At 33.1% G+C, this 16,633-nt stretch overlaps 1 protein-coding gene across 2 annotated transcripts in view; it reads left to right on the forward strand.

Annotated features, from left to right (window-relative positions):
* The window catches only part of LOC145285774 (uncharacterized), a 186,299-nt gene that overhangs the window by 132,865 nt on the left and 36,801 nt on the right, over window positions 1-16,633 (forward strand). For both annotated transcript variants that reach the window (XM_080134123.1, XM_080134122.1), the window contains exons 12-13: window positions 4,657-4,877; window positions 11,374-11,469. In XM_080134123.1, coding sequence (XP_079990249.1) covers window positions 4,657-4,877; window positions 11,374-11,469 — 317 coding nt within the window. The remainder of the gene's footprint in view (window positions 1-4,656; window positions 4,878-11,373; window positions 11,470-16,633) is intronic.

Here is a 16,633-nt window from a genome sequence, read left to right on the forward strand (position 1 = left end):
TATTTTGGCTTGTAACCATAGCGTAGGTTTTCAGAGGTCTGCCGTTTTCTGCTACAAAAGAAAATCTGTAGACTGCTTTGTTATTTTCCATTGCAGTCATTTCCATTGAATTAATTAGGACGCATGGTGGTCTTGTATTTGATCTGCTGTGGATTCAGTCCTTAGCTGATTAGCAAGATGCAGCTCTTTTTACATCCATCTCAATGCTAGTTAGGATCAAGAATGATTTTAATGGTTTTTGTCGCATGTGGCTCAGGTTCCCATCAAAATTGTTTCCTGGAATTCCTTTCCCTTCTCATCACCTTCAGGAAGAGGAATGGTGTAGAGAGAGAAAGAGAGAGATATTATATCAAGAGGATGGGTAAGACTATCTGAATTTTCATCGGATGCATACATGTTTTATATATCATTTTTTAATTATAACATTCTACAACATTTTTATTTAATAAATTATTTGGTTTTCTTTGTAATGAACTGGTTATTTTATTCTAAAGGAATTAATCATTGGTCACGTGATAACTTTAGTTCTTTAGCCTTTCCCCCTCACATTTACTTTCTTGATTAAAATTTCTTTCTTGGTGTGCTTCAACAATAAAACATTGAACTTTCACGTCAATAGCAAAAAAAAAAAAAAAAATGGCTTGATTTGTTGTTTTAACATTTTTGCCGGGTTCAATTGCTCACTTTCCACGACATTAATTTCGGGCACTAATGCCAACGTGACTTAACAACATTGTTAGCAAAAAATAATTTTGTTAACTATTAAATTTGGCCTTTACGGACAAATGTAAATTTCACCATAAAAATAAAATAAAAGATAATAAGAGAACAATGCGATGCAAATTGCTAAAATATTGTAATTTTTATTAAACAAAACATTCGAATTGTATGAGAATAAAGACTCAACTACTTTTTCTTTCACACAAAAACTCCTGTTTCAACTATTTTATTTAATGTTTCAAAGTTTATAATATTAAAAACAATAATGTAGGCTTTAAAATTACAAATAAAAAAAAGCAGAAAAGAAGTGTATTCGATCGGATCGGAGTTCACCAGGACCGGTGTCAGGTGAAAACCTAGAATTGATATAAAAATGTTCTGTTTACGATACGGGACTTCCTGTTTTAGTATAAATAAGTAATTTGCCAACATTTAATACTTTACAGAAATATGTAATACTTGATTGTATTTTGCATAAATGATTTTTTTTACAATGGTTTGAATCTGTTTTTAGAATTATAAAAATATATTACGTTATTAAATATTTGATTTTTTTATAATTTTTAGAAAAATACAATAAAATGTTTTTGGCATCGCAGAGTTAAAAACATTATTTTGACATTAGGCTTTCATTAAGTCACACTTTGTTTACAAAGCCATTCAGTGGAAATGTTCAGACAAATTTTAACGTACAGATGACCAACGCTGTACATAATGTAGCTTTTTTTAAGCTAATAGAAAAGTGGAAGTTTTATTCAACCAGTCTTTATTTGAACTTTTTTATAACAAAATTATAACATTTATAATGAAAATGTTTATGAACTGTTTTTTTTAATCAAAGATCAAAGGTGTTGGCATGTTCTTTTTTTTTTTTTTTTTTTTTATATCAAACATAAAAATAAACCATTATAAAAATATATTACTGAACTATTTTTTTTCCAACGAGATTTTGTTTTAAAATATTTATGAACTGTTTTTTTTTTTTTATATATATATTTATGAACTGCTTCTTTTTTTTTTTCATTAAAATAATAAACATATTATTGGGTGATAAATAATATTAAACAAAGAAAACAGTTCATAAATATATTAAAAAAAAAACAGTCCATAAATATTTTTTTATTATTTTTTTTTTTTTTGAATGAACTTAAAATATAACAATGTTAAGTAACATAATAAACTTATTAATTAACGTACACAAAACAAAAGTGAACTGTTACAATGTAATGATGCTAATTAATCCACAACAAAAAATTAAATAAACTTGTTTGAAATGATAATAATTAATCAAAAACAAAAATTAAATAAACTTGTTATAATAAAGGAAAATAACAAAACTTTTTTTTTAAGGAGACTTTGAAGTATTTAAACTGTCATTTTTAAAAAAAATTTATTTTCCTTTTTTTAAAAAAATTTACATTGACGGTTTAAATACTTCAAAATTTATATTTTAAGTTTGTTGATTAATTTCGCTAACTTGTTTCCTTTTCGTAAACTGTTTCAGCAATTTCCGGAAGTTTTCTACAGTAATCGTGTAATCATTTTTTTTTTTTTTTTTTTATAACATTCTTTCATTGTTCTGATTTTTTTCGGCGTCCCAAATTATATTTTGCAAAATATGCTTATTTTTGCTATGTCTATGCTGGTTATCTTCCTTAGATTTAATGATCCGTTGACATAAGCACCTTACAACGTTTCTGAATTTTTAAGATGAGGATTGGTTATTCATTGGACTACTGTTCTCATCTTTAGTGTGATTTTCACAAGTTTCACTGGACAGTACCTAAACTTCAATTCCCACCATCCATATAATGTAAAGAAAGGAATCATCTGTTGCCTACAACACACAGAAAAAGCAATATGTAGTAACAGCAGTGCATATAAAGAGAGATGGACAGGTTAAGAGAAACCCTCCACCAAAACAACTATCCAGAGTGCATGACATTAGCTCTAAGAAATTTGGACCAGACACAAAAAGATACCACTCAAAAACTCACTAGTTTGTATACCATATATGAAGGGCTTGTCTGAAAAACTTCAATGACTATGTAATCCATATGACATCAGGATAGTATTCGGGAGTGATTCAACTCTCCAGTAACAGTTTGTGAGAGTCAAGCCCCCTACAGAAAAAAATCATGACTAAGAACTGTGTATATGAAATCCTATATAAATGTGGAAAACTATACAAAGGTGTTGTCAACTAAAAGTACAGTTAGAAGAACATCAGAAAGCCATAGTATGTGGAGAGATTGAAAAATCAGTTATAGCTGATCATATCTGGAAGGAAAAGGGAAACCATCTACCTTATGGAATGAAGTAAAAATTATAGACAGAAGAATGGTGGGAAGTAAGAAGACTCAAAGAAGCAGAACATATGCTGGGGAATAACCAATGACTAAGTAGACCTAGTATAGAATTTAATGATATGGGAATCATTAATTATAAACAATAGATAATATATACAAGTAATAAGTAAAACAAAAAAAGTAATAAAAAAAATAAAAACATTAATATGTATATAGATATATGTTAATATATAGTAATAAATAGTGATATTTACAACTAGAAATAAAATAGGTTTAAGGCTCCTAAACTATATATCAGAATTATCCACAAGGACCCGTGGTGCAGTGGTTAGAGTACTTGGAAAAATCAATTGTAAAAAGTGATATTCTCCTGAATGTTGAAGGTTCAATCCTCAGTGTGAAAAATACAATTGCGAATTACTCAAGACCTCTATCCAGTCATGGCTGACGGAACAAGAGCATGCTACCCCCGTGAAGTAAATAAAGTGTTCCGCTCAACATTCTGTCCAAATTCCCGAGTTCGACAGAAACATTCTCGGGTTTTACAAGATACACCAAGAAGGTCGAAACATTGTGAAAATCACACTCAAGATGAGGACAGTAGTCCGATGAATCCAAATAATATGTATGGTTTACATAAACACAATGATTGCCTTTCACATGGACAATTATACGCTGCGTGTTTTAGAGTGAATAAACCAGACAATATAACTACACAAAAAATAGAACCAAAAGTATTAGGCAATACAAATTCAAACTTGTCTGCACTTGTTTTGGTCTTCAAACCGTTAAAGTTTGAATTTGTATTCCATATATCAACAGTGCTTAAAAAACAGTGAATCCCTATATTTTATGACACGCATTGACCGACGCTCACACTGGAATGAACATTCAAGACTTCAACAACATCTGAAAACATCCCAAAGATTATCACCACCATGTCACGTAAAAAAAGAAAAAAATTAAATTAAATGAAATCTGGATATTCCTGATGAAGAATTTTTTATAATTCAAAATATTGAATTTGTTTTAATAAATAAATATATTTATTTATAAAAAATCTGCACTTGTTTTGGTCTTAAACCCGTTAAAGTTTGAATTTGTGTACACACACACACACACACACACACACACACACACACACACACACACACACACACATATATATATATATGGTAATAATATGTAGTAATAAATAGTGATATATAAGTAGTAGGATTGTACATCTACAAATATAATAGGTTTAAGGCTCTTAAAATTCATACGTGAATTGCTTGCAAGGACCTGTGGTATAGTGGATAAAGTACTTGGTAAAATTCAGTTGTAAAGATTCCTTGTTCTAGAGGTTGAAGGTTCAATCTTCAGTGCAGGCAACATTTAAAATACAATTGGGAATTACTTAGGACTTCTACCCAGAATGAGAGCATGCTACCCCCATGGATTAAATAAGTTTTGTTTGAAATTCCATGCAGATTCATGAGTTCAACAAGATATACCGGAAGAAAATTGGAAGTTACATTGACCCAAAACATTAAAAAGTGAAAATAATCCTGGCTTTTGAATTTCTCTTTTTTTTAATTTTTATTTTATTTTTTTTATATACAAATTATTTTTTTTTGTTTTTCAGAAGAATTGAGTGGAATTATGAGCGAGAAGTGTGACATCCTGATTGACACATCTCAGAATGAAGACCTGGCTGACCACATTAGTCAGAGCCATATCTCTTCGATGCTGCATTCCAACCGACCATCTTTTAGTAACAAATCTCTTGACACCCTCAGCACCACACTTTGCAGTCGCATGCTCATTAATGTGCATTCGGCATCAATAGGAAATAAATTATCTACTGTAAGTCAACCTTTACATTTTTAACTTTATTTGCAGCTGAAAATTTTGTCTCTTTATAATCGTGTCATATTTTTTCACACATTTTTCTGATTTCAATACCGATTCTGATATCTAAAAAAAAGTCCTGATATTATTTTTTTTTTATTCACGATTCGGATTAATCGTCCCAACACTAATAAATATACCTATAAAGTTGAGTTTTTTGTTTTTTTCTCTTGCTCTAACATTGATATTAAAAAAAGCATACTTTTCTATTGAAAAATTATTAAAACGAACTTAATATACTCGGTCATGGATATGCGAGTGATTACATGAAAGTTTACTAATTTCCATATTCCTTTGAAAAATGAGTGTTAATTATTATTCATTTTTTATGCTTTCTGTTTAGATGATTGGTTTCATTTTACTATTATGCTGCATTCTATTTATGCATAGTTTCTATATTCTGCATACTTTTGGAGAATTTAAGATGAAACGGTTCTTGTACACGGAAATATATTTAAGAGTATAGCCAGCAACATTTGTTTATTTTTAAGACTTATTTTTTAATAGTGTTAACTATTTTCATAATGCGTTTCGAGCTTTTATTTAACTCTGTTCAGATATGTTTTAGTTAAGTTTTCTTGGTGAAAGGTTTATAGAATTCTCTTTTGGAGATCATCTTAGTTCGGTCAGCAGGAGTGTGCTTTTGAAAGATGTGTGTGAAGATGAGACTAGGTGTCTCCAATGTGATTGGCTAGAGGTTCATTTGATGGTGTCAGTGTTAAGTCCATTTGGTGAGGTCAGTATCAGGAGTAGATGAGAGATGTTTATGTTTATTTATTTTTATGATTTTTTTCTTTTGATGTATATGTGTCAGTGCGTGCATGCATAAGGGTGAGTGGTTGTGTGTGTGTGTGAGTTAAAATCTGATTTGTTCTTTTCACATGTGCATGTCTGGGTGTAAGAGGGAAGTAGAGATGGAGAGGAAGACAGGGAGTATGTGTGGACATGACATGTGTGCGTGAGTGTTTTAATATGCTTGATTTGATTCGTGTCGGTGTATACATGTATGTGGGTGCGCTGTGCTGTGTTGGTTTATGTGTTCCTATTGTCTCCACACAAGGACCTAGTTAGGCACAAAGTAGGCCCCCAACATAAACATACATAATATATTGTAATAAAATACAAAATAAATAAAAATAAGATTTTATATATAATATATATATATATCTATAATATAAAGCTGAATGTCTGTGTGTGTCTGGTCATGAATAGGCTCCTATATGGTTGACTATTTTAAAAAACTGATTACATATAATGATAGATGTATCAAAACACAAGAATGGGTATGTTTGATCCTGCAGAACGGTGGTTCATTAAAATTGTGGGGTCTGCGTTCACGCCTGGTTCACAAAGTATGTAAATAAAAAAATTAAAAAAAAAAAAAAAAAACGTTTACAAGTGTTTTTGATATAGATGTACATGAGAATATTTTGATAAGTATGTTTTAACTATAATAGGGATGGTATAATAAAATTGTGGGGTCTGCGTTCGCACCTAGCCTCTATAGAAAGGAAATAGACACAAACTTTAATAAAGAATTTTCATATCTATCTGCGTAAGTATACTTTGATAATTATGTTTCAGTTTGAAGAAATATGGTATAATAAAATTATGGGATGTTCGTTCGCACATGACATCCATAGAATGGAAATATGTCACAAAGTTTAACAAGGTTTTTTAATATAGATCCACAGAATATTGTGATAAGTGTTTCAGTGTGAACAGGTATGGTATAATAAATTATGGGGTTTATCTATTTTATTTTTACTATATATATATATATATATATATATACTAGCAAGAATACCCGTCGTTGACTGGGTTCAAAAACAGCCTACAGAAAATGGACTCTGATTTATGAAGGTATGATAGGTTATGAAAAGGAAGGGTTGTAAAGAGATAGCTTCAAAATTGGGGGGCGGGTATCAAAACCAAAGCAAAATATGATGAAAGTAAAAATAAAATAGATAAACCCCATAATTTATTATACCATACCTGTTCACACTAAAACACTTATCACAACATTCTGTGGATCTATATTAAAAAACCTTGTTAAACTTTGTGACATATTTCCATTCTATGGAGGTTAGGCACGAACGAACACCCCATAATTTTATTATACCATATTTCTTCAAACTGAAACATAATTATCAAAGTATACTTATGCAGATAGATATGAAAATTCTTTATTAAAATTTATGCCGATTTCCATTCTTTGGAGGCCAGGTATGAACGCAGACCCCACAGTTTTATTATACCATCCCTATTTAAGTTAAAACATACTTATCAAAGTTTTATGTACATCTATATCAAAAACACTTGTAAACGTTTTTTTAAATTTTTTTATTTCCATACTTTGTGGGCTAGGCACGTACGCAGACCCCACAATTTTAATGAATCATCATTATGCCAGATCAAACATACCCATTCCTGTGTTTCAATACATCTATCATTATATGTGATCAGTTTTCTATAATAGTCAACCATATAGGTACCTATTTGTGATCAGACACACACACACAGATGTTCAGCTATATATATATATATAGAGAGAGAGAGAGATTAAAATTACCTTGTTCTACAGAGATTTTTTTTTATTGAATGTGGGCAGAATAGTGCATTTTGTTTCTAGTTATTCATTTAGTTTGGCAAGTCGGTATTGGATGTGAGTGCGTGTGTGCTTCATCATGCTTGTCTTGTTTCGTGTGGCAGGTGCATACTTGCATAAGCATGTGTGCATGTAAGTGTATTTTGGTTTTGCTTATTTATAGGTGTTATTGGGATTCGTTTCATGCGGAAGCAAATTTTTTGAAATTTTTTTCTTCAGTTAGTAAGTAAAAATAGTTGTCTGTTTGAAAAATGGGCATTATCCTAAATTTGCCTTGACTGCATGTATGTATGTGCTGTGAAACATGCAGGTGTCTATTTTTTGCAATTTTAATGTTGGATCGAGGCAAAATTACTGAGGGTTTTAGTGGCACATATGTAGAATTTCTCACATGTTGCACATTTTATTACATAGACTGCACTTCCAAAAATGTGGTCTAAATCTTTTATTATTTTGAATGTTTGTGTAGGATTTATGAATGTGTATGTGTTTCCCTCTAATAGTATGTCACAACGGACATCTCGCTGCTCAACTCTCTACATAGTATCCCTGCAACTTATGTCCCTGATAGTAGCCCCCTACATCAAAGTGGCACTGTGCTTTGTTTGGGGTGAAAATGGAATAATAAAAAAAAAAAAACTCCACATCGTTGTTTGTTGTATTTTGTGACTTGTGTTGTGTGTAGAGTTTGGATAAAGTAAGAATGTGTTTTAGGTTTTTGAGTTGGCGTTTGTTTTTTATTATTTTTGTTGTTTTGAGGAAGTTGTTTAGTTTGCTGTTTTGTTTAAGTATGAGGAGGTTTTCAATTGTCTTTGAAAAGTTCTGGGTTGTTTGTGTTATGTGTGGAGACGTATGCTAGGGTTTGTTCTTTGTTTTGTTTTTATGGGGGTTCTCAATTGCTCTTCTGGTATATTTTTTGCCAGTTGGATACCTTTGTCTATAAGTTGTGGTGGATATTTTCTTAGATTCATTTGTAGTTCCTTAAGTCGGAGTGTTCGGAGGTGTTTATCTATGACTATGGTGCAGATTCTACGTGCTAGGGTTAACATTGTTTAACCTCTGATTGTAGATTTGTGCATGCAAACAAGTTTAGCCGACTAATCTTGCTTAGATCAACTGTTTTGTTTTCAATTTTGACCGCTTAACAGCAATTTTTGCTGACTAAAAACCAAATCAAAAGTGTATTGCATGTCCAAATACTCTATCAAATTTCAAGCCTGTAGACTAAATACTCAGGAAGGAGTTTTGTAGAGACTTTTTGCGCACACACTGACATGGTCACTTTTACATATAAACTAGCGTACTTGTAACTTGTGGGGTCAGTGTATGTTATAGCTAACTATGGAATAGTAAGTATACAGAATTAATGTATAAAAGTGCACGTGAGTATAAAGAAGTAATGTATAAATACGCAAAAATTGAAAGCATGTGTGAAAACAAACATGACGATCAGTGAAAACAATACGGAATACATTGGATAATAAAGGTCTTAACATCATTGTCCTTAGATTAAACGAAAAAATCCTTTATATAAGAGGGCTGTAGTCTGTTGTAAAAAATTGAAAAAAGTATATACAAGGAGAGAGTGTGCATTGTACAGGTCCTCCTTAGTTTTTTTTGTGAGTGTTAACAGCCTACAGGAAATAATAATTAACTGATTAAGTAATATTTAACGGTGAGATCTTTTCAGAGCAAATCTTAAAAAATGAAAAGTCCCCCCCCCCCCACACACACACACACACGTTTTGAAGTGTTACTATGTATTCTTTAAATGTTTGGAACTTATGACACCCCACTATCCAACTTGAAAAAATGCTAACGATTACATCTCGCTTACTGCTATGTGGCCAAGAAGTGAGTGCTCATTTTATATTAAATTTATATCAGAAAATGATCCCCCCCAATCTAAAATGTTAAATTATTATTTTTTTAAATATTTCCTTTTATATTATCTTTAAAGGTTGTTAAAATGTATTAGCCAAAAAATGTAGATTTTTTTTTTTTTTTTATAGGTAAACTACGCTGGCTTAGGTCGTGGAAAAATATCAAATATTTTTTTAAATATGTAAATTGGTCTTTCTTTTTTTCTTTTTTTTTTTTTTTTCTTTTTTTTACATTAGAAAAATATTTGTTTTCTTGTACGGAAACGATTCTAACTTGTAATGAAAATACAATTGAAATCATCGTTTTAAAATTTGGGATGCTGAAAACACACATGGTTTTAGAGGAACATCTTTCCCTGTATAATTAAAAACATTAGTGAACAATATTTGTTTTAAAAAAATCTGTTTATATTGTTTAAAATAAAAAAAGTTTATATTGTTCAAAATTAAAATAAAAAAAGTTTATATTGTTTAAAATAATAAAAACTTCTATTTATATTGTTCACAATTTAAAAAAGTTCTGTATGTATTGTTTAAAATAAATAAATAAATGTTTATTATTTTTAAAAAGTTATGTTTTTATTGTTTATTTTGAAAAAGAATTTCTGCTTATTTAAAACTTAACTTCTGAAATATCGATATCATTGTTTACATATTGTTTGCATAGTAACATAATGGTAATTAGGGGAATTTGGTTCCTTTTATGTGATATAAACAAGCACACAGACGTTTGCTCTTTATATATGTGATATAAGGATTGAGAGTATTTTGCAACTCAATCTCCGATCTTGCTCAATTTTTTTTTTATTTTGTAATACAAACCAATTTTTTTTTTTTTTTTTAAATACTTATAAAAATGTTAGATGTTATTATGGGTTGATAGCTAAGTAGTTTATTTTTAACATGGGTTCAACAATTGAGCAAGCTGATTTGAGTAATTTTACCATCTTTAAACTGTCAATTACAGAATATATAAAAGACTGTAAATTGTGAACATGTTTTTGTCTGAAAACGATTCCAACTTGCAATGAAAAATATAAATAAAATTCGTAAAATGCTGATGTAAAATAAAAGCAAAAGGGATTTACAGTTTTGTTTTTATTTGCATATTTTAAATGCAAAAAATTCTCAATTAAAAAAAAAAAAAAAGCTTTCATTGCTTTGTTTTTATTTACTTACATATGTGCAGAATTTTACAAACTGGCAGATGTAGACCGGATGAACGATTTCGACGTCCAAGCAAGACGATTTGAGTTTAATAATATATATATATATATATATATATATATATATATATATATATATATATATATATATAGATAACATTTCCATGTGCTAAAACGTTTTTATCTTAAATTCTATGCAATTACGTAGAAACTATGCATAAATAGAATTTATTGTAATAGTTAAATGAAACCAATCCTAAAAAAATTGTATAAGGAAATCTCACTTGGAACTTTGTAATGTATGAATAGACTGTCGTTCCTTTTAATATTGACTCATCCTTTGTATTGATATATGACCCGTGTTCTAGCAGTAGTAGTAACATGCACAGAAATTATCATTGTAAAAGATTCAATGTTTTTTGGTTGAAATATTTAACACTGATTGGTCAATTCCATCAATCTTATTATCTTCAAGATTGTTTTAATTTGATCCACATATATTTCCAGGTTTCAATTAAGATTTACCTTTCATGGCAAATTATTTCTAAACATTCTTACCATTTGGATAATCAAAGAATTTTTACTTTGATTATAACCAATCACAAGTCTTGCTCTCTTATATTAGATGCTTATTGCAGCTTCTAAAAGAGAAAACCTATTAAAATAATTTTAAAAAATGTCCATTGGTAATTGATTTTTTTTTTTTCAATATTGTTAAAAATTTAATTTACTTAGATTTTTATTTATTTATTTTTTTTTTTTTGTTTTTAACTTTTATTTAAATTATTTTTCAGTTTGAAGCTGAGTCCATCGATGAATTGCTTGCATTTATTGGCATTAGTAAACTGGATAATTTCACCATTGACGATAGTGTACATTTTTCCACTCCGGTAAGCAAACAAGGAGAGATCCATTTTTGAAGATGCACTAATTTTCCTTTACATAATTAGTAATGAAAATGTTATTTTAAACTGACATATGACAAATCAAGATTGGCTTTGTTATTTATTGAATGTCAACATGTGGTCCTATGCTATGATAACCACATGCAATCCAACTGGCTGTTCTGTCAATCATTCTTCACCTGCACTGTGTTAATGCAACTCTGTCAGAAATAATAATTGACCAGTTGACAATTTCTCTCTGTTATAGTTTATAAAAGAGTTATCTTAATCTATAGGTTGGTCTTATCTTTGTGCTGTGTCCAACAGGTTCTAAACAAGCAAGCTGGAATGAGTGTGGTAGCCGTGGTGGGGGCTGTAATCACCTGTCTATTTTCCTGGGATCACTCCACACGGCTAGTCTGGCTCTTTATTAGTTGTCAGTGTTCACTAAATTATCCAAAACCTACTGGTGTAACCTTTACCCTTCACTATGAAATGAGAACACACCCAAAGTATTTTACATCAATAGCAAATATTTCTAGTCAACATTTGCCACCAATCATGATGTCATTATAAGTATGTCAATGAGTTTTAAATAATTATCTTCCATAGTTGTACTTATAATTGTTTAAGGACAAATTGTCTGCCAGGGTTAAAAGTTTAGATCAGCCAAAACATGAGAACAGAAGAAAGTCGGATAAAGAATAAGGCCATCAGGAAAGGCCAGAGAGAAATTCTCTTCCTTTTCCTGCATTGTTGACTATATGGACCAACTGTCCAAGTAAAAAAACATCCAGAAATTTTATTCATTTTGAAATAGCATGGAATTTCTTTTTTAATCTTGTGCACTCCAAACAAGGCATATTGCCATTTGAATGTAAGGCGCTACTAGCTTTTTTTTTTTTATTACATTTTCACCCTAAACAAGGCACATTGCCACTTTGGTGTAGGGGGCTACTATTAGGGGCAGCAACTACTGGAGCACTATATTGGGATTTGGGCAGCAAGATGTCGGTTCACGTTACACTTGAACTTCTGCATGTCAGTACAGTTGAGGAAGCAGGGACCCAGAAGGGAATTCCAAAGTTTAGCAGTTCTGGGGAAGAAACTACTGGAGTAGAAAGATCTTTTACATCTATTGTGTGGGGGTGGGATTTAGCTGCCTGTCAGGTTTGTCGAGGGTGTCTACGTCGTGGGGGGCACAAGTGTCTGCAGTTCGTCAGAGCTTTCACCATTAAAATACTTGTAGAACAGACAGAGGGATGCAACATTTCGTTGATGGGACAGAGGCTGAAGCTTAGATGCCAGTTCAGAGCCTATCAGATTGGCGATTCTCTTTTGAACCTTGTCTAGGAGCGAGAGACTAGCAGCAGATGCACCAGCCCAAATGTGACAACAATACTCCATACATGGGCGAATGGTGGCCTTATAGAGGTACAGGATACTTTCAGGTGTCAGTAGTTTTCTAGCACGGTAGAGAGAGCCTACCTTTTTCACAGCGGCCCTGGCAATGTTTTCAATATAATTGTTCCTGGGACCATTTCTACTTTGAGGAGATGCCTGTTCACATTTGTAGAGGATTATGGAAAACGTTGCTTGGTCCTCTAACCAAGAATAAATACACAGGATTGCTGAAAATGATACAACCAATATACATTTTATTTACAGTAATGTTACATTAGTAAGAAACAGTTCAATACCGTACAAGGTATAAAAAGTACGAAAGTCGTGTGTGTGTGTGCGTGTGCAGCATGAGTCTTTTGCTTGTGTGCAATAGAGGAGTGTTGTTTCATGCGTCTGCATTGTTGGGTGTCCAGCAAAAAAAAGAGAAAGAAGATAGGCATAAATGGATGTAAGGTGTTAACACCCCCTTGTGGTAAAATGATGTTGCTGGAATTAAGGGGCGATAATTATGTTTACCTTAATGTCACAGGTTTTGTGTCTGTGTTCGGAATGTAATGCCCACATTCTGTAGAATGTCATGTAAGGAAACCGCTACTGGCTAACGAGCAAAAGGATCAACCATAGTGAGGATGTAGCGATGACCAGCAAAGGTGGCAGTGGATACTTGTCAAGAACAGTTGTGGCATTAAGAGCTTGATAGTCACCACAGGGTCTGTCACCCTCAGATTTCTTTGGTACCTTGTGAAGTGGGGATGACCATGGGCTACCTGAGGGCCGTATTATCATATGTTTAAATTCTGAGCCGGCCAAGGCTAGCTTCTCCGGGTACAATCGTCGAGGCTTTGCATGCACGGGAGCACCACGTGTTGTGATTTGGTGTTGCACATGGTATTTTAATATTCTGGGTGAGCTCAGGAACTTCAACAGTTCTGCGAAAACTGCGTGTGATGGAGTTGCGGTGCAGATGCTGGGTGTGTCACAAGAAATCATAACGCAGTGGACAGAAATAGATGTCCTTGTGTCAGATGACAGTTTCTCAGGTTGACAGAAAGCTGAAAGTGCGATAAAATAAATCAGCACCAAGTATAAGTGTCTTAACGTCAGTGATGACAAAAATTCATGGAAATCTTCGTCGAAGACGAAAGTGCAGAGGTATTGAAGGTTCGAATGGAACTGCCATTCACTGCTTATAGGGAAAAGGAGTCTGCTGCTGTTTTGTCATATTGTGTAAGAGAGACTACACTAACAGCAGCACCAGTGTCCACAAGGAACTTCCGACGAGAAAGTGTGCCAGATATATAGAGTAAGCAACACGGCTGGAGAGATGGGTGGAATTTGTTGCACAATCTCACCGGTTTACCCATTTGAATGTTCCGGTTTCTTGAAGGAGCAAAGCTATACGCATTTGCGTGCCTTCTCTGCAAAACGATGGTGATAGTAGCACCAGGTAGACTTTGAAGCTGATCTGTGACATCATGACTAGAGAGTTATGTCTGTGGCTGGAGTGTGACGGTCTGTCTGCTATGAGTGCTCTTACTGCTTTGGTGCGAGCAGCAATTTCGCCTGGGCTGGCATTTGGTGCAGAAACTGCAGCAACAGGCTGACTAGTGGCGGTGGTCATAGTTGGAGTGTGATGATAATGGTGGGACAATGTCTGTATGAGGACTATTTTGGAAGGGATAATGAGTGTTAGTGTTAGGATGGGTGTTAGGAGAAATATTATTATTCTCATTATTATTATTATTATTATTATCATTATTACTAGTTGTATGATTGTAGATGGAGGGGCTGCTCGAGTGGTGTATTGGATTAGTAACTATATCAGATGGCGGATGGGAAGAAGAATAACTTGAAGACGCAATATTAGTGTCTGTTATGGGAGGATTGCGTGGGAGCTCAGTAATAGTGCAAGAATATATAACATCTTTATGGATGCAATCATTATTGAGTGGGCAAAGATGTTTGTATTTTTATTATATATATATATATATATATATATACACAGCACAATCACGTTGGCACACCGGTTCTCACTAGATCACCAAAGTTAACGTTGAGCCTGGCCAGTACCAGATGGGTGACCATTTGGGAAGGTTAGGCGCTATATGTACCGTGCCAATTTGTAGAAATTTCCAGCTTGGTATCTGAGGGCGCATTAATTCACTGGGAGAGATGCACCTCCAGTCTTCGTTAAGACATGCATCTAGGAGAAGGGAACTCTGATGTAAAAACCTGTTATCTACTGTATACTCTGTTCTGTGGCAGTCATCTGCACCAACAAAGGTTGGCAGTAATACCAAGAAGTGTGGTTGATTCTACACGAGTCCTTCACCACTATAAATCATCTGTGTGGATTTCCGAGCAACTTAGTTTTGGTGGAATCTCATACGTCAAAATCGACAAGAGAGTCCATCGTGTGTGTGTGTGTGTGTGTGTGTGTGTGTGTGTGTGTGTGTGTGTGTGTAAGGCAAATACTTTTTTTTTTTTTTTTTTTTTTTAATGTAATTGGAAAATCTTATCGTCTCTCGATGTCATCAGTTTTTAATTCTTGGCACCAGGCATGAGAGAAAAAAAATGGCATCAGAGAATTAAAATGTCGCACGTGGCATTAGATACAGGAGGTGTGGGTTTGAAGAGATGCGATAAAAATATATATTTCCCTTTTTCTTCGCCACTGTAATTTTTAAAATTCTTTTTTTGCTTGTAATCGGCAGTGTATAACATTAGTAAAAGAAAACAGTGTTCGTTGCAACAATAGTAGGCCAGTCAAAATGCCTACAGGTCACCAATTTGTAGAGGATTATGGAAAAGGTTGCTTGGTCCTCTAACCAGAATAAAAAGGATTGCCGAAAATATATAATACAACCAATATACATTGTATTTACAGTAATATTACATTAGTAAGAAACAGTTCAATATCGTACAAGATATAAAAAGTACTTGCGTGAGTACAACATGAGCGTCTTCGTGTTGTGTGTGCAGTATGTGAGTCATTTGCGTGTGTGCAATACAGGAGCGTTGTTTGATGCGTCTGCATCGTTAGGTGTCTGGCAAGAAAGAAGATAAGGCGGTAACAGATGTAAGGTGCTCATGCTCCCTTGTAGCAAGATGATATTACCAGAATTAAGGAGAAATAATTATGTTTATCTTAATGTTACAGGTTTTATGTCCATATGTCCGCTGTCTGTGGAAATGCAATTCTCACACATTTCATTTAAACTTCTGTGTGTTGGTACAGTCAGGGAAGCAGGAAATGGGGGAAGGATTTCCAAAGTCCACTAATCTGAGGGAAGAAGCTATTAGAGTAGAAAGTTTTCTTGCATCTAGGGACCTCAACAGTGAAAGGGTGAGATTTTTCTGCTAGACAGGTTTGTTGGATGCATGTTGAGGGAAGAGTGGGTATAAGGTGCATAAGTTTGTTAGAGCATATTCCATGAAAACACTTGTTAACCAGGTAGAGAGATGCAACATTACGGTGATGGGACAGGGGTTGAAGCTTGGCTGATAGTGAGAAACCTATTGGAAACTCTTTTTGGAGCCCTGTCTAAGAGGGAGGGACTAGTCATGGATACACTAGCCCAGATGTGGCAACAATACTCCATGTTTGAGCAAATATGGTGGCTTTGTAGAGATACAGTATACTTTCAGGTGTGAGTAATTTTCTAGCACAGTAGAGGGAACCTACCTTCTTTACAGCAGCCTTCGCAATGTCCTCAATGTATGTTTTTTCAATTTCTGTTTTACTATCATTATTGAATATCTTGAA

The sequence above is a fragment of the Euprymna scolopes genome, chromosome 10 (assembly GCF_053919585.1).
Source record: "Euprymna scolopes isolate OS-2025 chromosome 10, ASM5391958v1, whole genome shotgun sequence".
NCBI lineage: Eukaryota > Metazoa > Mollusca > Cephalopoda > Sepiida > Sepiolidae > Euprymna > Euprymna scolopes.